Here is a 26,150-nt window from a genome sequence, read left to right as displayed (position 1 = left end):
TTGATTAAATATAGCTTTGTCCCCTTTTTGGAAAGTAAATAGCCCCCCCCCCCCCCCCCTTTCTGGACCTACTAACCATAGTGTGTCTAGTGATGAATATAGTGCTAAATTTATGTTCATTTTCAGAAGAATACAAGGATCCAATACAAAGAGAGGGACGTCCATGGCTACAGGACGTGCCTAAGATGGAGTGAGTATACTGTCTCTGTCTGTTGAACATCTCAGTTTTTTAAAGAGCCCTTGTCAGCCACACGTTTGTTATTAAATTGTATTCATTCATTATAAGAAGACAAATTATGTTGTGAATTCTGGAGATAACCATCTAAAACAAGGTTTTACACATTATCTGTGCCAATTTCACTAATAGGCTTCCCTGAGGTTGATGCTTCCTTGCTTCCTTTACTAGGATTACAAAATGGCAACTGACGGAGTATATTTAATATAGGGAGAGTTCATTTGTCATTTTTATTGTTTACATGGATACACTTATTTCAATTAAGGTTGCACCCAAAAATCAATGTATTGTAACCCGCAGTGGTTCATGGGTTATGTATAAATGGCTGAATCCTGGTCTCTGAACACTGTGTGACTATTTAGAGGTACATAAACAAGAATGCTAAAGCCTTCTAAGCCTGTGTTTGTTTTTATTTATGATTTTTTATTTATTTATCTGATACCCATGAAGCACTGCGTTACGACACATGAATTCTCCAAAAGCAACCTTATTTGAAATAGGTGTACACTAAGTGTATCTAGACATGATTCACACACTATATAAAATTGATAATTGTTGTTATGAATGCTGTTATTATTGTTAGTGTTATAAGAAAAAAGAGTTACTGTAATAAACCTTGCCATCTCCTAAAGTGTCCATTTGTGCCTTCGTGCAGGCCATACCCAAGTAGGGCCTACCAGGACTCTCCGTTAGCCACACCTTTCTATGAGGACCAGCCGCTCCACCACGAGCCTGAGCTTATGGAGGTCAGTTCACAATAGTTACACAGGTTTTATGACCATGCTGTATTTTTCAGCTGACTGAGCTGAAGTCAAATTCTCTCATCCTTTTTGGGAAGTAGGTTATACATCAATGTACTTTAAGATGTTCGATTTGCTATTGAACCAATAATGGTGCCGACCCCTTAGTAACTGCACGTTGTAACCAGGCATACCACCTATAGTTTTATAGGCAGTGTAACCCTGTAACCCTACTAATAGCATGCCACGTGTCCTGTGTACTAAATAGCAAGAAGACGGCTGGGACGAGTGGCCAGAATGGGAAGAGAATGAAGAGGACTCATGGACAGGAGAGGTAAATACAAATTTGTCTATCTGTTTTTCGGTGTCTGTCTGTGTCAATTTTCTAGAGTAAAGCTACAATGACTGTAGAAACCCTAAATGCTACTTTTTTTGGCACAGCTTCAAATGACTAACCCCTCCCAAGGAGCCTCCTTCCCCCCTTCTCTTTCCATAAGTGGTAAAATATCAGAAAACTGATTTTCAATTAACAAATAATTTTCTCTTGCTCATTTCCAAAGATGTTTTTTAATATTAGACTGGCCACTGTTTCATACATTAGCTAAAAAAATTAAGACTTATGCACATATGAAGCAAAAGTATAATGTTTTTGAGTTAATACTGAAGCTATATAAATTTGAATTTGAACCCCCCAGTTTTCAAGAAGTACCTACTCTCAAATTAGCTAATGTTCAGGAACCAAAGATGTGCTAAGCATTGATATATTATCTCACCATGTTGTACCTCTTCAGTTCCAGGGAAACAACACACAGCAGAGGCAATCTAATGGACATTTTACACCATTAGAGAACTCATACCAACCAGTTGAATTATTTGCACCAAACTCCCCTCCAAAACCTCAGCAAAATCAGCCCAAGCCTCCAAAGCCCTCAAACAAGACAGTGAAACAAGCAGCACAAACTCCTAGCAAGCCAAGCTTCCTATGGGATGCACCGACACCCGCTAGTGCGCCACCTGCCAGTGCATCACCCAAGGCACAAAGTACACAGGGCATGTCTTCAGGTAAAACGACTTGTTAAATAGCTAATGATAAGGGAGGTTTTAGTAAAGGAGCTTCAAGCAAATCAATTCTGTGAACAGTATAAAGAACAGCACAAAACGGGTTTGACGTCCGTTATGGCTAATCTTAAGCATTCTTCCTAATTTTACGTGCATGTAAGGGAGCAAATAAGAACCAAATCAACTATCCACTCCATCTCCATCTTCCAATTTAATCTTTTCCAATAATAAAATATTGAAATATGTGAATATTCAAAATAAAACCAAATAGCTATCAGACCCTGATTGTTTGCCTTATTTGTACTTTGTATGTGCCAACTTTCTCTAGGTACATCTGAGCAACCTTGGTTCTCACCAGCTAACACTGTGACTGCATTTGGTGCCAAGCTTGCTTCCAGCCTGTTTGGTCCCATCACAAATGAGAACAGTTTGTTTGGTGGTGCACAGCCAACTCAGCTGTTTGGACAACCTACGAAGGTTGACACTGTGAACTTGGCCCATGGCCAAGATCAACGGCGGCAGGGTCAACACTTCACACCTCCGCTGACAAATCAACAGCATGTGCCTGCGACCTCTGACCCAAAAGGCTTCTTTGACCAGCAAGGAAGCCAGGCTTCTGAAAGGACGGGAACTGCACCTCCCAAGTCTACAGCAAACTTTTTCAATTCATTACCACAACAGTCATCCAGAGCTGGGTTTTTTGGAGAGGAAAAAAGTCATACTCCTTCAGTCTCAGTCCCTCCTCCAGCCCCAAAGTCATTCTTTGGACAAAGTGAGAAAGACAGGCACATTGTCAATGGAAAAACTGCTTCTGAGGAATCTGCAGCTAGCTTTTTTGGTCCAACCTCAAAGCTAGGATCAGAAGGTAATTTATTTGGGAAGGGAAAAAAATAAGATGATTTTCAATGCCATTACTTCCTTTTTGTGGAAAGTTTTAAAAAGGTGATACACTCATCAAAGAAAATGAGGCTGTTTATGGACCAGCCAAATCTTCAGCAAGTGATTCCATATGTAAATAACAAAATGGATGTGTGTCTCTTCATTGATGAGTCTCTTATAGAATTATCTAACCACAGCAAAAGTAACATTGTTGTTGTTGTTGCTGTTGTTAAATATAATTATCGCTATTGTCAAGGCACTGTGAATAAACCAGCAAAGACTGCAGCAGACTTCTTCAATCAAGTCCATGACATGCAGTCAGGAGCTTCTATCTTTGGAGGAGATGAAAAACCGAGCAAAACTCCACCACCAACAAACTCCAAAGGATTCAATCCCTTATTCAGCCAGCATGCGAGCCAAGCTCGACCAAAGTCTGCAAATTTCTTCAACCAAGTTGGAGGTTCAAAGCAAGGAGCGGATTTCTTCGGTGGCGAGGAGGTAGAACCAGCAAAGGCAGGTGGAACTGGTCATTTATTTGCAAAAAAGGCAAATGCACAGAAGGTATGTATTCATGTGTGTTATTCCAGTTTCTAATTCTAATGTGCTTATATGGTCAAGGAAAGTTTTGGCTAAACATTTTCTTCTACTTGTTACTGGTTACCTGTGAGCCTGTGAGGCACATAAGGCCTCACATGTTCTTTTACTATGAGTTTATTTAATCTTTTAAGACCAATGATGTTTTAAAAAATAATTAAAAATTAATAGAAAATTAATTTTTCCGCCCACTGTAAATGCTTGTTCTAGTTTCCTGTCACTTTGAACCCCTTTTACACCCCTTTAACACTAGTATTCAATTAGCATCCTCCATCAAGTAAGTGCCCCTTCAAAATAATAAAAAGAAACAAAAAAGGACTCAAAGTGAGGGGTTTTAGTTACCCAATAAACCTCGAAGCCATTCGCTGACTCCTTTTCTAGCCTTGACTACCTCAACTACAAGACTTCCAACTTTAAGCATCATTTTGCTGTTGGCTTAATTTGAATACTTGAGATAAAGACATGCCAGTTGTTTTTCCAGCAATCGACCTATTTATTGTATTGTTGTAATTTCATTTGTTTATTTAATCTTGGTTACTATTTTTTCCCAGAGCATTGTGTTAATAAACATTCTTCTTTGTTTTTTAAGCTTAACCTAATGCTATTAAACTCTAATTGATAATTGTACTTTTAATTATCACACCAGGATACATTCATTGTTCAGGGTCTGCTTTATATATTGTTGTTTGGTTTGTGTTGGTGAGGGAATGGTAGGGATCATCAGTGTTATTGTTATTTGTTACTATTATTATAATCATTAGCATTATTGTTATTATTATTGTTGCTGTTGTCTTTGTGTTATTATTATCCTTTGTGTATCTCTTAGCATTTTTTCTTAAATCTCTACATCCCAAATAGCAAAAGTCACTAACTTCAAGTATTTAAATCATGTTCTACCTGCTATGGCTTATCCATAGGTGTCACCTCCTTCTATGCAGCCTTCGACACAGCAAGTGGAGAAAACTGCGCCAGTATCCACCCACTCAAACCAGGAGATAGTTGAAGAGCCTGAGGAATCAGATAACGATGTTCCTCCACTAGAAGAAGCTGAACTTGAACCTGGTGTGCCTACCCTGTTTCCTGCAGGGGGAGATTCTGCTGTGGGTGCATCATGGGATCAGCAACCAGCTGCACCAAGTGCATCTTACCCCGGTGCAGATACAACCGTGCCTACACCATGGGACAAGCATTCAAGTGCACCTGCAGAGTTTCACCAAGTCTCAAATACGAACACACCTTGGGAGGATCAGTCAACTGCACCTGTAGAGTCTGGCCTAGCTGCACCCTGGGATGAACAGCCTAGTGCATATACGGGTTCCCACCCTGTTGAAAATACTGTGGCTGCACCTTGGGAGGATCAGTCAGCTGCATCTGTTGAGTCGCACCCTGTTGCAGATTCTGCTGTGGGGGCAGGCTGGGATGAGCAGACAACTTCACCTCCCAAGTCACTCCCTGACAAGCAGTCAACTACAACTATTGAGTCACACCCTGTTGTCGATTCCATTATGGCTGCACCTTGGGACGAGCAGACAACATCATCTGCAGAGTCACACCCTGTTGTCGATTCTATTATGGCTGCACCTTGGGACGAGCAGACAACATCATCTGCAGAGTCACACCCTGTTGTCGATTCTATTATGGCTGCACCTTGGGACGAGCAGACAACATCATCTGCAGAGTCACACCCTGTTGTCGATTCTATTATGGCTGCACCTTGGGATCATGAAGCTGGGAACATGTCTCACCCTGTCAGAGATACTACAATAACTGCACATGGGTATCAAGAGCCAAATGAACCAACTGTATCTCATACCATCTCAAACGCTGCCATGGCTGCACCTTGGGGTCAGCAACCAGCTAATGCACCACTGGAATTCCCTCCTTCATCTGAGGAAGAACATGATGGCTTAGCTGCTACAGAGTCTGGAGTGGATGCCTCCTCTGGCTTCTGGGATGAGGAGTCTGCTGATGAACTGGATGTTGATGCCTCTTCATCAAGTTCTCAAAACCCATTTTCCCAGCAAGCTACCTTCAACCCTGTCACTTCATCTGCTGTGTTAGAGGCTTTTGCGCCCACAGTGTCTTCCATCGACCCTTCCCCAACATTCACTGATGAACCCACCTTGGAGCATACCCCTGCTGCTGCTGCTACAGAGCCTGCACCCTCCATCACTGAGGAATCTTCCGCAGATGACAAGGTAGATAAGGAGCCTGTCACCTATGCTGAGTCTGTGGTATCAGAGGAACCATCTCTTGCAGCATCCATCCAGCCTATGGTAGAGCCTGCTTTCCCTGCCGAGGAGCCAGCTCCTCAAGTCCCTCCCCCTGTTCCACATGAGGTACCAACTGCTGGAGGCCCAGTCTCTGATCAAGATGAGTGGCCTCCTCTTATGCCAGCTGGTACAACTGTCGATCAGCGTAATCTGCTGCCCAAAGAGGGACCCAAAGGCACCCCTTTTGAAGCCACTGGCACTGTCCCATTCTCATGGGCTTCTGTCTCAACTCCTCCTGTGGGATTCCCACCCAAGCAAGTTAAGACCTCAGCTTGGGACGTGGCTGACAATTTGGATCCTTTCAATCAGGGTATGTCCATTTTTGCCTCTAATAAATAGTCAACTATCATTTTGGCTAACAGATGTAATAGCCTAGGTACAACTACGTACTATGATGTTGCAGATTGAAATCTTTCTTGGCAGCACTGACTCATGACTCATTAGCACTGACTTATTATTGTCTTGTGGTTTCATTCACCAGTTGCTGCACCTCCACAAAGATCAGCACCACCAGCAGCACCAACACCTCAAGTTACACCCCATCCTGCCACTCTACCTGTAACCTTGTTTACACCGCAGGCTGCACCAGTGACTCCACCAATGGGTGCTCAATTACCAGAAACAGAACAACCACAAATGGTAGCCCCATCATCTACTGTTACACCACCAGTGACAGAGCCAGCACCACCATCATCAGTGGTAGCCCCACCACCAGCTGTACCTACACCAGCAACAGCGCCACCACCAGTGGTAGCTCCACCACCATCTGTGTTTGCCTCATCATCAGGTGTACCTACACCAGTGAAAGCACCACCACCATCTGTGTTTGCCTCATCATCAGGTGTACCTACACCAGTGGCAGCACCACCACCAGCGCCACCACCATCGGTGTTTGCCCCATCATCAGGTGTACCTACACCAGTGGCAGCTCCACCACCATCTGTGTTTGCCCCATCATCAGGTGTACCTACACCAGTGGCAGCTCCACCACCATCTGTGTTTGCCTCATCATCAGGTGTACCTACACCAGTGACAGCACCACCACCAGCGCCACCACCATCGGTGTTTGCCCCATCATCAGGTGTACCTACACCAGTGGCAGCTCCACCACCATCTGTGTTTGCCCCATCATCAGGTGTACCTACACCAGTGGCAGCTCCACCACCATCTGTGTTTGCCCCATCATCAGGTGTACCTACACCAGTGACAGCACCACCACCAGCTCCACCACCATCTGTGTTTGCTCCATCATCAGCTGTACCTACACCAGTGACAGCACCACCACCAGCGCCACCACCATCGGTGTTCGCTCCATCATCAGGTGTACCTACACCAGTGACAGCACCACCACCAGCGTCACCACCATCTGTGTTTGCCCCATCATCAGGTGTACCTACACCAGTGACAGCACCACCAGCAGTGGCAGCTACATTATCAGCACCACCACCATTGGTGTTTGCCCCACCAACAGCTGTACCAACGTCAAGGACAGTACCAGTGGCAGCTCCACCATCAGCTCCGCCACCATCTGTTTCGGCCCCACCAACAGATGTACTACCACCAGCTCCACCACCATCAGTGTTGGCCCCACCAACAGCTGTACCAATGTCAAGGACAGCACCAACACAAGTGGCAGCTCCACAACCATCGATGTTTGCCCAATCATCACCTGTACCACCACCAGTTCTTGCTGCACCACTTTCAATGGCAGCCCCACAATTATCGGCACCACCAGTGGCAGCCCCACCACCAGTAACAGCCCCAACATCAGCAACGGCCCCACCATTAGCAGCAGTCCAACTACCAGTGGCAGCCCCACCATTAGCGACAGCCCTATCAGTCGTCCAGTCACCAACTGTAAGCCGGCCATCAGTGGCAGTCCCACAACCAGTAACAGCCCTACCCAGAACACCTCACATGGGTAAAACTGAACCACCCACTGCTTGGGCCACGCCCTTGCAGCACAGCACTGCTGAGCAGTTTGAGGGTAGTGTTCAGTCTAACGTCAAGAAAGAGGAAGAAATTCCTCCTCCTGAGGCTGGGCTACTTGCAAAGGTAATGGTCTTTTGCAAAGTATCACAGTAAAGGCTTCGGGCAAAAACCTGTCAGTTAAAACATTTCTAGGAAGAGTTTTATGAAAATGTTGAACATTTTACTCTCACACAGATATGGTATTACATACAAGAATAATTACAAGGAAAAATACTGAATTTTGCAATGTTCAAATTAGAATGCAAAGCAGAAAAAGTAAGCTTGTAAAAAATTACAAACCTAATAAGAACCTACTTTGCCTAAATTGTGGGTTAGTTCATAAAACTCCAGGAAAATATATTGCCAGACTAATAAGTTCTAGGTCCTTACATATATAATGAACTACTACCCTTGAGGTGGAACAAATATGTGTTTTAGCTATCTTTATGTCCAATTGTTATACTGTTTTTCAAAAACTGTTCTAGTTATAGTAACAGTAGTTATCAGATATGCTTATAAAGCTTGGTGTGGTCTGCATCACAGGCGACCCAAAAGATGAAGGCAGAACATCGTAGGACACCTGTCTCCATGTCTTCTCTCTGGGCAAATGGAAATGCTGCCCCATCCTCCTCTTTCCTGTTGGCACCAGCTGTTACCAAGGTAAACCCGTAATATGCTAGGGATTGTTTCCCTGCTCCCCAGAAATTTAAGGGTTTATGGTTTGAGCAGATGCTGGTCTAAGTTGCTCTCTACCTTTTCTAAGTCAAGTTTCTCAGCCATTTTTAACTCATTCATTTGGTTATTACTGTGGAGGCAAAATTACTCAAAGGATCATTGGATCAGGTGATCACAATCTTGAGGCATGTAATTTTCTAATTAACTTTTGAAGTACTAAAATATCCCAAGCTTACAGAAAGCAGAACTTTCACAGCTGTATTGGGGACCATGCTCCCGGATTTTAATGATTATACCACCTCTGTCACTACTTTTGTACTTATTTACTTTATTTGTACTTATTACTTATTATTTTATGTATTTACTACTTATTTCCTTCCTTTTTCTTAATGTACACTAAAAAGAATGAAGTATTACACTTCTGTATGTTTATGAACCACTTCATGATTACAGTAGTGAGATACTGTTTTATTCCTTTCAGCCTGTTCCTGCTGTTAACTTGTTCTCCCCGGTGAGCAGTCCCAAAATTGCGGGCAGCATACTGTCCCCTTTCACTCCATCTGCTGCTCCTCATACCAACCATCCAGTGAGTGCATCAACAGCACAACAGGACACTGCATCTCTATTCAGTCAACCTGCAGCTCTGCCCACAGGCGTCGCACCCATGCATGGAAAGAGGACTTCTGTAGAAGCACCCTCAGGAAGTGACCAAAACAGGGGTCTCCACTCGGTGGGCTACAATGAGGCAGCCACTCCAGTTAATACACCTAATGCCTTCACTCCTTCAAAGGGTAATCAACCTCTGGGAAACAGCTCAACCAAGGGACAGGAGGGGTATACACAGCATGGCCAACAAGATAATGCCATAACACCACTGTATACGGGGTCTCCCAACCAGTATTACACTCCACCAGCAGCAACTCCTGCACGAAGTGCTCATGCTGATGCAATGACTGGTAAGGCTTGACTGCAGAAAATACTATAGCCAATCTTTCAGGTTAAGAAAAACTCAAATTTCAGTTGCATTACTTTTCGTCAGTACAGAATTCAGGGGCCAAGAGGGGGAATAGGAAATTTTTGATGGCGAGAAGGGAAAAGGAATTGGTAAGGGCACTGTATATAGAAGTCAGGGTTGTCTGGATCAGAGAGAGTTGGGGCTAAGTTAACAAAAGGGGTTTGGGTTAAGGTGGATGGGGTCAGGTTTAAATAAGGGGATTGGGTTCTAGACTGTAATAGGCTTGGATCTGGAACATAATGGGAAAATGGTGCCTATGGTGTAAAGGGAAATGGGGTCAGAGTTTAAAAGAGGATGGCGTCTTCGATGGAAGGTGGAAGGTGGTCATGGGCTCTATGCGGGTGATTGATTTACCCTAATAAATGGCATCAAAGATAGTGTGCTCGGAGAAAACATGAGATAAGAAAGATGGGAGGCAAATAAAAAGTGAATTGTTGAAAAAAGAAAACTGCCATTCAAATAGGAAGAGAACATGCACAACCTAGTAAATCAAAGTAACCATCCTCATTTTTGGTTATAGCTGCCCCCTCCTCTGCCACAGGTGAACACACCTCAATACCATCAACTAGTGAGCCTCCTCTTACAGCAAAAGAGCAGAGGAAAAAGGAAAGGCAGGAGAAAAGGGAAAGGTATTTAGATACTTAATACCCTACTCATTGTGGATATGTTATTATCACTGTCAAATCCGTTGTATCATGAACTATGTTTTCAAACCACGATTTGTTTTGGTTTTCCGTTCCGTCAGTAAAACCATTCTGAGCCAATCAGAGTCTCACTTTGTGCACTTCTCTGGCTTCCCTCTGGACATCAGACAGTGTCGCGACAGAAAGCCAGGCAACTGCACTAGGCGAGAGATGGCAAGAATCTGATTGGCTTAGAATAATTTGACTGGCGGAACAGAAAATCCCAAAAGACAAAAACAAATCAATGTTTTAAATTTGACAGTAATAGATAACCTGATTTCATTTGAAATTGATAGATGTTATTTGCAATTTCTTCATCCTCACCTTTTAATGCACATCTCTGAAAAGTATTGAGTTTATATTGACACTTGCTCTAATACCATGTTAAGCACATTCTAAGAGGTAAAGTTACCCCTCAAAGGGTGCAAAGAATTGTTTTTTTATTTCCATAAGTAACAAAATGATTTTGATTTAGAGGAGAATCTGACAGGTGTTTTTATTTTCACTAGTAGGGTGAGCTAGTATCGTTAATGCCTGAATTTTTTGCAACTTATAGGAAAGAAAAGAAAAAGGCAGAGAAAGCTGCAGAAAAGCTTGCAGCAGCAACACCATCCGAAGAACCACTATCACACCACCCAGTGGCAGAGCAGAGGTCGGCCTACCACAGGCCAGAATTTCCAGGAAATCCCCATTCTGGAAATCCCAATTCTGACATTTACCCTGGGAACCCTCTTTCTGGAAATTCCCTTCCTGGAAATCCTCATCATGTAGACCATTCAGATAAACTTGGTATGGCACCTAGATCTGGACACTTAGACCACCCTCTCTCACCTAAACATGGGAGTTACACACCAGAAAGGAGCAAAGAGTACTATGGTCAGCCAGGTGATCACCCTCCTACAGAAGAAATGAGAACATCATCCTTGAGCAATCAGTACAGTAACTACAGCAGAGACTATCCAAACCCAGAGTCCCAATATGACCCCCAAAGAAGGGGTGACTTTGAGGGGGACAGGTTTGATAGAAGCCCTGATTATGATAGCCACCGGAGGTCGTCTAACCCTCGCGATTACTACGAGACCCGTAGGGACTATCCTGATGACATGGATCGTAGTAGGAGCAGGGATTATGATTACCGCTATGACAGGCGTGATTATAGTGGTTACCATAGCGATGGCTCTTATACTGACCCCTACTACCATACACAAGATAGAGGGTATGATCGCTCTAGGCGTGGTGCCTATGAGCAGGGTCTTGGTCACAATCTAAGACACTCTCGCGAGGACCTTTTTCACGATGACCTACAGCGCTCTCGTGAGGACCTTTACTACCCTGACCATCGGCGCACAAGTAGTGAAGATCGCAGTGCATTTAAACTTGTTGATTATGGACATAGGTTAAGCCGCGGCTCCAGTCGGTCACGGTCCCCCAACTCAAGCTCTGGTAGAAGTTCCCCTTCACGGCAGTTCTACCATGACCCATACTCCTACTACTACCAAGGCTATGGCATGCCATCTCCTTATAACTACCCAGGGTACTACCCCCCTGATTACTACCAGCGCTACTATGAGGAGTATTACCGCCAGATGGGCTATGGCTCAGCCCCTGGAAGTCAGTACTCTGGGGAAGGATCTGGGCACATTGAGAAGGAGACTCGTGAACCATCGCCAACAACTCAGGAAGAACCAGGTAATTAATGAGTTTAGGGGAGGGATGTCAAGGTGCATGTTCTCCCTCTTTTTTTTTTTTACTGAAAATTTCCGGAAAAATCCCCACCAAAAAAATCCAAAAAATTTCCTGTCGTGAAAATACACCTATGTGTTTTTTTGGACATCAATATGTGGTTAATTGGCATTGTTTTACTGCTATTTACAATGTCCCTCTCCTTTCAGAATTGTTTTTGATGCTTCCTTTCAGTTGATAAAATCCTATTTTGTTAGCATTTAATCGAAAATGTTTGTGCTAGAACAGAAACCAAAGCTCACAGATAGTTGCTGACAATCCTATGCAGACAATATGTTCTTTTTTAGTTGAAGTAGAGGAGATCCCGCCATCTAGGCTGACTCCGCTTCACTTTCCACGGCCGCATGTCAGGGGCTGCTTCACTCTCAGCGGCCAACTTCTTGTCATCCCCCCTGTTCTACCAGGCGATGGTGTCCCAGCTTACATCCAGAATGCTCAAATCAAGGTAAGATAAATTGGATTATAAAGTAATATTTAAAATAAAGTCAGAGAAATGAACTTTACAGCTAAGATCATGTTCTTCCCTTTCTTTTCTTTTATCTGGGTCTGTCCATAGGTTATATTTGTTACTGTTATACTTTGTTACTTTTGAGTTAAGAGTCACAGATGTATTAATAGTATCTACATACATTGTATATTGTGTACATTTTATTGTGTATAGAATAAGTGCAGCACTTAGTAAAGAAATATTGGTTTGTATTAAGTTGTATGGGTTGTTATGTTTAGATTCTTTCTCTTTGTTCTTTGAAAGAGTTACTATGTTTGAGAATCTTAAATTTGTGTTGGATGAGTTGCTTATGTTCTGGAATTGTTTGTTTATAGAGTGCTGTCTTTAGCCAGGAAGACCTTCTGTTGATTGAGGAGTTCCCTGGACCACTAATTGGGTAAGAAAACTGAGAAGTGTAGTTATAGAAAAATTATAAATTTGATTTATTGTGATACTCTGTTGACTTGAACCTAAAACGCAAATGTAAACAGATAGTTACTTTAGCAAGAAATGCCAGTAATCCAAATGGAAATGTCTTCAGAATGATACCTAGGGAACTTTAATTTAGTTTGCAGGAAGTTTACCCTATCAGATTTTCACTGTATACCATATGCAGTTGCTAAATCTTGTGGAGAGAGCCAATTAACTCTACACAATGAGGAATACATTAATCAAGGCCTTCATTATTACTTTGTTGCTGTCATGAATATATGTTGTGGTTTCAAATGTGGCACGGTTTGAATTTTTTTCAAACTGGTTTGAATTTTCCAAACTAGCTCATTTTTGGATACCTAGCATTCTAAAAAGGATTTCATTTTTGGGGAGTCATTAATAAAACAGGGGCTTTGATTTTTTTTTTTGGGAGGGGGGGTAACTAAAGAACGGATAAAAGATTACCCCCTTTTCTTCCCAATCCCACTTTCTTCCATCCTTTCTATTTGCTTACCCCACACCACCCTATCCTTACCCCCCTCCTTATCCCTATCCCTACCCCCTCCGTAATCACTATCCATACCCCCCTACAACTTTATTTCTTTTATTTTTTTTTCTAAATAAACCTTACCTTCACAAGGATTTGAACCACTGACCTTTAGATTGAAACTCAAATGCATTACCAACGGCGCTATCGAGGATTTCGTTGGTGAAATTGTTTGCACATCATTTTTATGTTGGCCATGTATATTATAATTTATGCGCAAATGACATTAAAATTCACGCATGCGCATCGTAGATGATACGGTACTTAGCAATATGGCCGACTGTGTAGACAGCCAGGAATTCTTGAAGCAAATAGATACTATAAAAGAGCAAGCAAAGACTCAGAAATCTGGCATCAATGTTTTCATCACTGACGAGTTCTATTCTAAAGCTCAAGACTATCTTAAAGAAAAAGCAAAAGGCAACGAACGTAGAATAAGCAATCAAATGACGAAGACCGAAATCGAAGCTATAAAAAGAAAGAAATGGACTCTAAATGCCAAAAACGAAGTAGTTTCAAGTGGAGGAAAGCCAGTTCTATGTCGTAGCCAACTACATCAACATCTGTCATTTGCACACCAAAGAGTGGCTCACAGAGGACGACAAAAAACTGAAAAATGGATCCAAGATAACTTTGCAGAAGTCACACAGAAAGTGATCAATGTTTTCGTACAGTTGTGCAAATATCACGCCGAACAAAAACCCATAACAAGGCGTGTTAAAGAGGTTACTAAACCATTTCAAGCGCCAACATTTCTCTCTTTTATCGAGTTAGATCTAATGGATTTCCGTAACACGCAGTGCAAATGCAGTAAGCGCCATCAATGGGTGCTAAACATTATCGATCACCATTCAAAGTACGTAACTTGTTGGCCATTGAAGGGAAAGAATGCAGTTGAAGTCTTACAAGGTCTTAAAAACTACTGCTACTCATTTGGTTTTCCAAAGAAAATAGTTTGTGACAACGGTACTGAGTTTTCGAATGCCATGCTTAATTCCTTCTGTGAAGAAAACAACATAAAAATTTGCCATGGATCTCCAAGGACACCAACTACTCAAGGCCTTGTAGAGAGAAGCAACCGCACATGGAAGGAGGACATGCGAGCAATACTAATCTCAAAGCAAAAAAGTGTTGGTGAATGGTGCAAAGCAACAATGGAAGCCTCATATACTATGAACATAACGTATCATAGAGCTATTAAATGTTCACCGTACGAAGCTGTCTTTGGGTTTAAAGCCCACCGTGAGGTCAACAGAATTGAACAAGATGGACAAGAGGTTCAAGAAGAACAACTAGAAGACAACCCAACAGTACCACTTGAACAAGAAGAACAACTAGAAGACAACCCAACAGTACCACTTGAACAGGAAGAGCAACTAGAAGACAACCCAACAGTACCACTTGAACAAGAAGAACAACTAGAAGACAACCCAACAGTACCACTTGAACAGGAAGAGCAACTAGAAGACAACCCAACAGTACCACTTGAACAGGAAGAACAACTAGAAGACAACCCAACAGTACCACTTGAAGAACATATTGACAATGAGGGAAGGAAATGTAAGCGTCAAAAAATCTGTGAATCACAGAAAACATATAATGAAAAAATGAAAAAACAAACACAGAAAGCAAAGAAATTCAAATTTAATGTATATGACATTGTTGCTATTCAAATACATAAGTCTGACAAAGTCAGTAAATTACATCCTAATTTGCTCATTGGCAAAATTACAGAGATTGATTCTACAAGTAATTATGTAAAAGTGGTAACACAGTTTGGTATCATTAAAGGGCTTATTGCCCCAACCAGACTAAATCCTTGTACTGCAACAAATGTTGCATTTGATTATGATCACGAGGTATCGTTCACATATGCATGTAAACAATGTCAATCATAACTGTCAATAAACTGCCTTCTGGTTAAAACACTCATCACTTTTTTTAACCAACTACCTAACAATATACTGTAGTTAGAATGTAACCTAACCATATATACCCAACTTTGTCCCAAAACCTAACCCCAAGGTACTATGAATATAAAGCCGTACCCAACCTTGTCCCTAAACCTAACCCCAAGGTACTATGAATATAAAGCCGTACCCAACCTTGTCCCTAAATCTAACCCCAAGGTACTATGAATATAAAGCCGTACCCAACCTTGTCCCTAAACCTAACCCTAAGGTACTATGAATTGTTAAAACTGGTATGAAATTTTTCAAACCAGTTTGAAAAATTCAAACCAGTTTTAACAATTTCAAACCAAGAAGCATTTCAAATCACAACATATATGAGGAATTCAATAATAAATTATAAATGGCACAAACCTTGCTTATGATATATTTGTTCTTTTGTTGCAGTCGTGATTCCATACGTAATATTGTGATGGAATACATTCGTGAGCAGACAAACAAAATAAAAAACACAAGCACCTGTGGCCCTTCATCCCAGGCTCGCTGGGTCATCTGGCAGCTGATGTACTTGCTTGTCAAACACTGCGGGGTATGTCAATCTGAAACTATACTCTGAAGCACTGTATAGAGGTACCAGTACACTTTTTTTTTGGGGGGGGGGGGGCAAAAATTTCATGCAGTACAAGCCTATAATAGAAGGTGTCTTCTAAAATTTTGAAGAAATGCTTTTAAAGAGAAACCAAGTATAAGTTCTTCTATTATTATTTTAAGTTTTGTGGAATGCTTGTTTTGACCAGATTTTCAACTAGGAAAATGTATCAGTCTTAATTACTGTAGGCACACATGATGCATTGCATTGTATGGTAGTGTGAGGAGATCACACTTTAAGTCAAAACATTTGTCAAATTCTAAGTTGAAAATAATATTTAAATGTCAACCAACCACTTCTTTATTATTGGTTTATTTGCAAAAAAAAACTTCAAATGGAGTAAGGATCGGTAAGGATTTCAACACAAATAACTCTTCCCTATAACCAAACCATCGTAACACTTTCTACAAATTTTGTAGTCTGTTTTAAGGCATTTGAGTTCAACAGTATCATATTCCGACACTGCCTATTAGATGTCTACAAGCAAGCTACTGTATCTGAAATTGCTTATATTTGAATGTTAATGTAAGAAAAGTTGTTTTAACAACTTCCCTCTGGAAGAAAACCAGACAGTGCAACTGCACTAGACAGAAAGCCAGGCAACTGCACTAGGCTAGAGATGGCAAGAATCTGATTGGGTTAGAATAATTTGACTGACCGAACAGAAAATCCCAAAAGACAAAAACAAATCGATGTTACAAGGGATTCGACAGTAAGGCATTTGAGATAAACAGTCTCATAATCTGACATGACCTATTAGATGTCTGAAAGCAAGCTACTCTATCTTAAACTGCTAATATAAGAAAAGTTCTTTTTTAACAACTTCCCTTTTTTCAGGCAATTGTCACTGCTGACATAGCAGAAGCCTTGATGACTTTAGTGAAACTGTTTGCAAAGAAACCACTACAGCAAGCTCCACGAGCCCTGCCAGAGGCACCATCAGACGAGGAGTCATCAGATAGCGAGGACTCAGAGGACGAGAGCTCGACTGAGACTAGCTCTGAGGAAAGCTCTGATGATTCTATTAGTCCACCAAAACCAGCTAAGGCTGCAAAGCCACCTAAGGCCCCAAAAGAGCGCAAAGCTCGTAAGCAAGCTGAGCCTCCTGTTCCGCCAGAGTCGCCTGAGCCGACACCAGAAATGGGACACCTAATGGTGTTCCGAGACCTGATGCTTGAGGGTCAGAAAAAGGTACAGAGAAAATGTACCACCATGAGAGTGTTGCATTGAACATGGAACTAAGTAAACTACTGTATAGTTAAATTGATTTGTGTGATTTCGTCTTTCAAATAAATATGTGAACCAGAGCATTATTTAGTAGTAATCCTGTCTCTGTCTCATTATGATGTTCGAGCGACATGACGGAAAAACCTGGGCTTTTTAATATAATTTTTCCTTGATCATCATTGCCCTGTGTATCTGCTCAGGGATGAAAAGCTCCAATTTCAATGTCACTTTACAAAAAGTCGCATCAATTTAAAAAGAGTCGCATTTGATATTTTGTTTGATATTACTCACTAAGTACTTAGGAGAGTTTTCCGCCTTATTTGATGTGACATGAGCTTATTGGAAACGTCACGTCATGTTTTTCCGTCATGTCTGTTCGAGCAAGACAGTAGTGATTGCTAAGGCCCAGTCTTTAACAAACCCAAAACACACCACAATCAGCCATCACCACCATCTGTATACTGTACATTTTGTTTTAGAATACTAACTGTTGTTGTTGTTGTGTTTGTTTGCTCGTCCCAGGAGGCGCTTACCTATGCCAGTAACCATGACATGTGGGGACACGCCATCCTTGCCAGTGCTCTACTGGACCACAGAGCAACCAAGAGCTTGCTACAGACACAGACCAGCTCGTGGGTCTGCACAAAGTAAGTGGGCACATACAAAACGTCTTGTGGACCTGCAATAAGTAAGTACGTACAAACCATCCTGGGGGTCTGCACAAAGTAAGTAGGCACATACAAAACGGCTTGTGGACCTGCAATAAGTAAGTACTTACAACCCATCCTGGGGGTCTGCAATATGTAAGTAGGCACTTACAAAACGGCTTGTGGATCAGCAAAAAGTAAATACATACAAACTAGCCCATTGGTTTACAAATAAGCATTACTTATTGCAGATCCATGAGCTAGTTTGTATGTACTTACTTAAAGGCACTTACAAACAAGCTTGTTGGTCTGCAATAAGTAAACAGGCATATACAAACTAACATGTGTCTACAATAAGAAAGTAGGTACCTACAAACCAGCTTTAAGTAGGCACATACATACAAACCTGTTGGTATGCAATTTAAAAGTATGCACATACTTCTTAACAAGCTCTACAAGCCACCCAAACCAGCTCATGTGGCAGCAATGATATCCAGTTAGTAATTAGGTACCTACAAACCAGATTGTGGGTATGCAATGAATAAAAAGATGCATACTTTTAACAAACTTTACGAGAATCCCAAACCAGCTTATGTGGCAGCAATAACATCGATTTAGTAAGTAGGTACCTACAAACCAGATTGTGGTAGATAAGTAGATGCATACTTCTTAACAAACTTTACAAGACTTTCACAAAGTCTCTCCGTAGTTGATGATAGGTGTTTTCTTATGCAGCTGTGAGTCAGCAGCAATGAAAAGTGTTACTTGTTTACTTTAGGTTTTTTCTATCTTACACAGGTTCCTTGGGACAATTGATAATGACGACCCCTTGCACACTGTGTATGAGCACCTCGGTGGCCAGACTCCACATCTTCTAAGTGTAAGTTATATTACCGCCTTTTTATAACTATCTATAATCCATTGACCTCAACCTGCCTGCGTCAGTATGGAGAAGTAACCACAAGCTGAAAAAAAAATCATTAATGCAAAATACACACAGCAAAGATACTCATCACTCAAAGGATAAATAGTCCTCACAGAAAAAATCTGAATCTAACAATAAAAAAGCAGAATTGCCCCTCAACAAATCGCCAAAAATCAACACAAGGAGATGAAACAATTAGAGGTTTTTGCTTTCTCTTATTACCATATTAAGATTCTAGTGTATAAATTATTTTTTGTATTTCTTTCTTGTACTTGCAGAGCTCAAAGAACTGGGCTTCTAATTTAGCCGCCATTGTTGCTAACCCAACTCACAACCGTGAGAAAGATATGGCCAACATCATCACCTTGGGAGACACACTGGGTTAGTTACCCGTATACCTTTTATTGTGTACTTCATTAAATAAAACCATTGGTCTTCTTTTGTTTTGATACCCTCATTGTGTCAAAGAATATAGTGAGAATGAAATACAACTGATGAGAGGTGACTTACCAGCTAGAGGTCCCAAATGGCACTGTATATGTGGTTATTATATTGTTCATGGTTCCCACTTTTCCTTAAAAAGTCACGTTTTTAAGGCCTTAAAAAGGTCTTAAATTTGGTGAAAATTTGCTGATGGTTATAGTATGGATTGTTCTTTGGCAGCTAAAGAGCCCGACCTTGTGTGTGCAGCCCATGTGTGTTATATCCTGGCCGGCCTGAAACCAGGCCCTCCTGGCACTAAGACCAAGATGGTACTCCTTGGCACTCGCCACGAGTAAGTTCTCCCCAATGTTCCCATATGCTTTTTATTAATAGGGTTGGGAGAATTCACTGATGCATCATATTCATTTTTGACAAAATCTTCGTAACTTCTGATTACCTATTAACTCTGTTGCTGATGTAGGATTCGATGAGGCGAAAGTTCCAGTTGATTAAGTGGAAACTAATTATTGTTAGAGTTACTGCTTTTAACCATCACTATAATCACAGGTGTATTTATGTAAGGGGGGTGGTACATTAGTTTGGTGAAAAAGTTATTGGCAGCCTCACCCCTCCCCTTTTGTCCCTCTAGGTGCTACAGCCCCTCACTATATGAAGTAGTGGAACATGTTTTAATTGTTGGTTCAGAGGAATTTCTCTTTACCCTTCCATTATAATCCTTGATTGTTGTTGTTTAGAACAAACCAATACCACAAGCTTGCATCCGTCGAGCCACTTCTTTTGACAGAGGTAATATTGAATTTAAATTTAATCTGTCACATTTCTATACTCTTTTCAGGGGTTTCATTTAGTTTCAGAATAGGCAGTGGAGATTGATAATTAGGGGATAGAAGTTATTAGTTCAAATAAAACATAAATCGATTTTTTTTTTAAAGTAGCCAGCGCTTTGAAAATAGTAGTTGGCAGTTCCACTGGCCACCGGGCCTTAATAACACCCCTGCTTGTCCCAGAGCATTGTACAGAAGCTCCGGTACCTTCCTTCGGGGTCATAGGTATGGAATAGCTTTCCTACAATTGCAATTCTAATTGCATTAAAGGTTTAAAGCAAATAATAGATAGATAGATCTCTACAACTAACCTTGAATCATTTTTGGGTATCAATTTGCCAAAATCTATGTATAGTTCTCTACAGTTTGTTCCATGCTGTTTTGCTCATATTATCTGTTTGTCTGACTGTAGGTGTTCGAGTATGCCAGAGGTCTACAAACCCGAGACTTCTATTTGCCAAGCATTCAGGTATGCTACAATAAGCTGTGTAATGACGGCGTGGAAGTTTGCAAAGTATCATGGCCTCCTCTCCTCGAGTGGAAAATGTTTTTCTTTCGATTTCTGGCTTCCTGTGGCCTATGGTTTTCTTTTCTAACCCTACCCTCTTCCGGCTTCCGGTTCTGGCTCAACTCGCCACAGGAACCCCAATTCATAAAAATACTGAAAGTAAAAACAAACATGACGGAAAAATCTTTTGAATAAGCTCACTTCATATCAAATAAGATGGAGACTTGCTTAGCAAGTACAACAAAACAAAATATCAAAATGAGAATTTTTAAGTGACTTTTTGTCATTGAAATTGGTCATTGAAATTTGCAATAGGTAGAATTAAACTTAATCTTTCGTAAAGAAAAACTTCACTAAAAAAGCCAATATCTTGAAAGTCTGTATTTTGGCCTCTCTGTATTTGTATCTGTCCGGAATGCCAGAAACCAATGGCCATTGTACAAAATCAGGTTTTTCCATCATGTCATGTCGGTGTCAAAAGATGGAAGGGGCAGCTGAACTATAGAAATGTGTTCAAGATCACCACTGTGCTCTTAAGAAATACAAATTGCTAAACGTGAAGGGTGGGAGACCCCCAGCCCCTCCCCCATGGGTTCCTTGTTTGCAATACCATACAGTATGTACATTGAACTGTCTTTGGTCTCTATTTTTCAGATGTTCAAGTTCTTTTATGCAAAGAATCTCCTTGAAGCAGGAATGGTCAGAAAGGTAAAGCGGACTTACATTTGATAGTGACTAAGACCTGTTTTTAGGAGCTTCTCTCAGTGAGAACCTAATTGTTTTCCTTTTTTTCAGGCATTCGACTATCTCCAATGTATTGGGGATGTTATTGTTCACAACCCTCATGCCTTTAACCATGGACTCATGAAAAATGTCTATGAGGTACGAAGATATTGCTGTTACCATTCTGTAAAATTAAATCAAATCAATGCAACTACTACTAATGAAAGTAGCAAACTAAATCCATTTAAATAACTGATAATTGAAACATAGTATTTATCTTTAAGAATGAGAAGACATATTAATATTCAAAATACTGTATATTTTTAAAAACAGTGTCATATGAGCAGCTGAAGCCCTCATTTTTTTTTTTTTTTTTTTTTTTTTTGTGTAAACCTATTTGCCCTCTTGTTAAACTGTTTTCCTTCTGTTTTCAGACCTCTGACCAGATTCTGGGTCAACTAGAGTCTGCTGGTGAGAGTGTTGAGACTCACGACAGAGAATGGATTACCAGACTCGGCCAAGTGATGAACGGGGAAACTCCAGTAAGACAAGAACCACAAATATAGTCCAGCTAATCCAGACAGAAAACCTTTAAAACCCTACTAAACCTGCTAATCCAGACACATAACCAGTTAAACCTTGGCATGTACTCTGTGTTCTTGCATTCCAGTAGAGTGCGATTAGCTTGCTAAATTCATTCATTTATCATTGTCTCTGCAGACCGATCTCTCCTTGCCTGAACTTGAGGAGAGCCAGGATCCTCTAGCTGAGAGTTCACAGTCATTCTTCTCAGGGTATGACCCAGCGAGAGGCGGAAACACCGGATCTACCTATCAGTCATCCCTCCCAGAGGTTCAGGACCAATTTTCTAATGACTCAGAGCCCTCAGAAACCTCAGGGTTGGGGTCAACACACGGGACTCCTCGTAAGGAGGTAAGAAAATTGACAGAGCCAAAAGCAGCTGATGTGCAGCAGTTGGATCTTTACACTTGTAACACTTGTGGTTACCAAACACAATTTTAAGGGGCACTCCTGACAAGTGGTTCTAGCATAATTTCTGAAAGCTTGACAGCAATTGAAATCATGAAGATTGGCCAAAATAGCTGTACATTTGGTCTGTCAGATAGATACAGTATGCATTTCAAAATGCATCTAACCGAAGGGACGTAAAAGAACTGTTAGGGACGCAATAAACCCTCTGGCAGTGACCACCCCCAGTGACAGTGCTTACTAACCGAGGGCCTTATGTTAGAAAACTGTATATTCGGTTAAATATGCTACCCTCGATAAACAAAGGTTACAAATAATAAATAACATATAACAGATGGTAACGGTTTGAAGAGTTCACCTTTAGGTTTCCGCACTGGCAGTTAGTTTTCTGAAATCTTGAAATTGTATATAAATTGAGCCAACTATTAATGCGTTGTACATCCTCTCGTATATAGTCTATATCAGGGGAAATTAATTTCTTTCCATTTATTAGTTGAATTAAACCTTATTTTGCTTCACTGAAACAATATTATCTTTTTACTAACTGGTATTAGTGATAACTTCAGTGATTCCCACTCAATCAACAAATCAATCTCTGTTGAAAGTTAAATCAATGTGGTTACACTGTACTTGCTTTTTATGCTATTTCTGATGCAATGTCTGCCTGTGATTCAGACACATGACCAGAGTGGGAATGTTGGTGGCGGTATCACCCAGGAACCGTGCTTCACTAAGACGGAACCTCCTGCCCCACCCTCGAACTACTGGTCCCCGCCCATGCAACCGATGCAACAACCAGACCAAGAGCAGCCAACCCCTCAAGACATGAGTCAGCCACAAGACATGGGCTATCCTGAGTCACAGCCCCAACACATGGGCTATCCAGAATCCCGGCAGCAAGACATGGGCTATCCAGAGTCGCAGCCACAAGACATGGGCTATCCAGAGTCGCAGTATGAGCAACACCAGCAACAACCTTTTGCGGTACAGGGTGACCAGAGCTACTGGCAACCGCCTCAGCCTGGATTTAGAAATGCAGGTATGTTATAAAGTCAAGGGCGCATTGTTGTGCGGTGTGTGTGGTTGTGCTGTTATGGTAAGAGAATGATGATGTGCATTAGACTCACAATTTGACCGTAAAGAGGGTGTTATGGAGCGTGGGGTAAGGGTGTGGTGGGGTTAACTGATGGCCTCTGTTGGGAGCAGGATGACCCATTTAATTGGGGAGTTTCTACGAGGACGTTATTTGTGTAGAAGCCGAAGACAGTATTTTAGTTCAACAAGGATAAAGGGGTTAGGGGGGTTGTCAATGACCCTTGAAATGGACAAAAAATTTAGGAATACGAATACAAGCAGGTTTTGTGTGTGCGTGTAAGTAAGTAGCTCTTGCAGCTTCAGAATCAATAGAGAAATCTACTTGCATCGGTCTATCTACGAACTCGTTAGCGTTTTTAATCATCGAATTTGGAAAACCAAATATGATGTTTTTTATGTTTCTTTGTTGTTGCGATTTTGTAAAAAAAAAGATAATAGAAGCTGACAAAGAATCTTTTCAGACTTGGTCGGCTATGTGATTTCTCTTTCATTCAGATCGTGCTGCCGAGGAAGAAGAGGGGGAGACCACACCCACTAATCCTCCCAACACCTTTGATGACTTCTATAACCAGTCACATCAGAAGGTGGCCCGGACTGCTAGCTGGGACGACCCCGCCATGACGCCCACACCAGCGACACAGGAGGTGGGGAAAATATTATGCTTAATTTGTGTAGCTAATCAAAAATACTATCTACAACAATGGCCTGGTGTTTTAAAATGAAAAGTTGGTTCAATTACTTTGTTCTTGTGATCCAGATGAATCGAGATGAGATGTTCCCTCCAATGCCCCCACCCCAGCCCCCACAGGCTCGGCAAGGTATGCAAAACGCTGTGTGTTTTACTCCATCAGACCTGCCATCTGGTGCTGTGTCCAAATACTATGTTCTCTAAATGTTTTGCTGTCTTTCTTTTCATTTTCCCTATTTGTCTCGTTTATCCTCTTTGACTCATTTGCCCTGTTTGACTCGTTCACCTTTCTTTTATTCCGCCTGACTCGTTTACCCTGGTTGGCTTGGTTGTTTAACTCCGTCTGACGCGCTCACCCTGTTTGGCTTGGTTGTTTAACTCCGTCTGACTCGTTCACCCTGTTTGGCTTGGTTGTTTAACTACGTCTGACTCGATAACCCTGTTTGGCTTGGTACAGAGCCCACTAATAAGCCCAGTGAGGATAAACCAGGCGGGAAGGACAAGAGCAAACCTCCCTCTAACGGCTCTGGCTGGTTTTCTGGCATTGGGTCACTCATCAAGAAGGTCATCCCATCTGGACCGAATGAGATGAAACTACCTGACGACCGAAAAAAGACTGTGAGTATTCAGCTTCAGCCATCAATCACTTGTCATCAATCAATCAATCAATTTTTTTCTTGTGGCCCATATCAAGATTCCAATCCCAATCAACTTTTCTATCGCCTTTTTTCCGTGGCTTTCTCTTTCCAGATCTCCTAGGTATGTTTCCTCAAGTCCCAGCGAGCTTTATAACTTTCAAATTTTTTTTCTCGAAAACATCGATAAAAAATCCGATATTTTTTTTCTCATATTGTAAAAAGCTTTTATTCAGGCATCATAGTCGTTATTTCATTGTTACTGTCCCTATAATTTTTGTTCCTTTGCAGTTATTGTTGTTGTTGCCCTTTTGCAGTGTTTGCTTTATTATTGCTTCCTCATTGCTGTTGTTCCCTCGTAGATCTACTTTGACAAAGAGCTCAACCGCTGGGTGAACACAGAGGAGGACAGCAAAGTAAGCAACTCAAATAACAATGAACACTGGGTCTGTCTTTTTCATGTAGAACCATGCAAACTATACATTATTTACAACTCCTCCAACTATTGAGAGTGCTGATGATGACCCAAGTGGTTACATATCTTAAATTGTCTAATGATTGATTGATTGACATCTGTCTACAGGAACAAGCCCCTCCTCCACCCCCTCCTTCTGACGCCATGATGCAAGGAATGGGAGCTCCTTCAATGAGTGAACCTCCTGCTGGAGGTAAGAGCTCCCCCTCCTCCACTTTCCCATCCCAACCCTCCCCATCGATGTTCCCTAGGAGTGCCCTACCCAATCTACCGATAATAAGTAGATTAAAGAGTCTTAATCAGCCTTACATTTGTTATATTGGGAGACAAATTGAAGGACAAATTATTTTAAGAAATATAAACAATCATTAAAAAAAAATGTTATACTCCGTTTTCCAAACTAGATCGAATGTATTGCAATAGGTTTATTTAATCAGATGTAAATGCATGCTTTCACTCAGTATTCAGCTATGACAAAATGGTGTATGACAAAGACTTTTTAAAGCCGCATTGTCACCAGTTTACTTCCGGACGTCCGACGGAAACCTCAACCGTTAAAAGACAAAAGAATCTATTAAAATCCAATATATTAAACAGGCCATCCGCTCTAAATTATTAATCACATCCTCAAATAAACTTCCAATAAACACACTGCTTTCAATATTTTGAAATATTTTTCGCGTTTTCCGTTAAAAATCATCGGAGATTGTTACGTAATCGAACGGAAGTAAGCTGGTGACAATGCGGCTTTAACGCTTTTCAGACCGGGCTTTTTGGGGCTTCCTCTGACCGGGGGAGGGGCTTTTTCGGCCCCCTATCCGTAACTTTTGAACCATTAGAGCTATTATGACCAAATTGTCAAAGAATCATGATCTGACAATGAGGAACAAAATGATATATTTTGTTGCCATAGCAACACAATATGACGTCTTTATGACGTCATTGAAGGACATATGGTTATAAATAGTCTATCTTTCGAAACCTTTGCATAGAACATCCAAAAGCCAAATAAGTTATCATAATCAGTTCGTATGCAAAAAGTTATTCTTTAAAAAAATTGTCTTTGTGACGTCACGA

At 41.3% G+C, this 26,150-nt stretch overlaps 2 protein-coding genes across 9 annotated transcripts in view; both read left to right on the top strand.

Annotated features, from left to right (window-relative positions):
* Positions 1–26,150, top strand: part of LOC5519396 (protein transport protein Sec16A) — a 39,187-nt gene that overhangs the window by 2,450 nt on the left and 10,587 nt on the right. For 4 of the 8 annotated variants that reach the window (XM_048730914.1, XM_032364141.2, XM_048730918.1 and 1 more), the window contains exons 2-33: positions 127–190; positions 891–981; positions 1,244–1,309; positions 1,767–2,037; positions 2,363–2,899; positions 3,170–3,474; positions 4,425–6,090; positions 6,262–7,835; positions 8,295–8,411; positions 8,908–9,382; positions 9,962–10,070; positions 10,681–11,813; positions 12,155–12,312; positions 12,690–12,751; positions 15,691–15,832; positions 16,730–17,083; positions 17,642–17,766; positions 18,565–18,646; positions 18,970–19,072; positions 19,355–19,466; positions 19,870–19,921; positions 20,372–20,428; positions 21,122–21,175; positions 21,263–21,349; positions 21,625–21,732; positions 21,911–22,123; positions 22,856–23,219; positions 23,771–23,919; positions 24,033–24,093; positions 24,421–24,581; positions 24,961–25,014; positions 25,182–25,266. In XM_048730914.1, coding sequence (XP_048586871.1) covers positions 127–190; positions 891–981; positions 1,244–1,309; positions 1,767–2,037; positions 2,363–2,899; positions 3,170–3,474; positions 4,425–6,090; positions 6,262–7,835; positions 8,295–8,411; positions 8,908–9,382; positions 9,962–10,070; positions 10,681–11,813; positions 12,155–12,312; positions 12,690–12,751; positions 15,691–15,832; positions 16,730–17,083; positions 17,642–17,766; positions 18,565–18,646; positions 18,970–19,072; positions 19,355–19,466; positions 19,870–19,921; positions 20,372–20,428; positions 21,122–21,175; positions 21,263–21,349; positions 21,625–21,732; positions 21,911–22,123; positions 22,856–23,219; positions 23,771–23,919; positions 24,033–24,093; positions 24,421–24,581; positions 24,961–25,014; positions 25,182–25,266 — 8,991 coding nt within the window. The remainder of the gene's footprint in view (positions 1–126; positions 191–890; positions 982–1,243; positions 1,310–1,766; positions 2,038–2,362; positions 2,900–3,169; positions 3,475–4,424; positions 6,091–6,261; positions 7,836–8,294; positions 8,412–8,907; positions 9,383–9,961; positions 10,071–10,680; positions 11,814–12,154; positions 12,313–12,689; positions 12,752–15,690; positions 15,833–16,729; positions 17,084–17,641; positions 17,767–18,564; positions 18,647–18,969; positions 19,073–19,354; positions 19,467–19,869; positions 19,922–20,371; positions 20,429–21,121; positions 21,176–21,262; positions 21,350–21,624; positions 21,733–21,910; positions 22,124–22,855; positions 23,220–23,770; positions 23,920–24,032; positions 24,094–24,420; positions 24,582–24,960; positions 25,015–25,181; positions 25,267–26,150) is intronic. The other 4 variants (XM_048730917.1, XM_048730920.1, XM_048730915.1 and 1 more) reach the window with 4 other exon arrangements.
* LOC125570083 (KRAB-A domain-containing protein 2-like) lies at positions 13,245–15,746 on the top strand. Its single transcript, XM_048730921.1, has 2 exons — positions 13,245–14,784; positions 14,827–15,746. Exons 1-2 carry the CDS (start codon positions 13,573–13,575, stop codon positions 15,229–15,231), a joined length of 1,617 nt encoding a protein of 538 aa, XP_048586878.1. The 5' UTR covers positions 13,245–13,572; the 3' UTR covers positions 15,232–15,746.

The sequence above is a fragment of the Nematostella vectensis genome, chromosome 8, assembly GCF_932526225.1.
Source record: "Nematostella vectensis chromosome 8, jaNemVect1.1, whole genome shotgun sequence".
Lineage (NCBI taxonomy): Eukaryota > Metazoa > Cnidaria > Anthozoa > Actiniaria > Edwardsiidae > Nematostella > Nematostella vectensis.
Note: the sequence above shows the minus strand (reverse complement) of the source record. Positions and strands in the feature narration are given on the sequence as shown.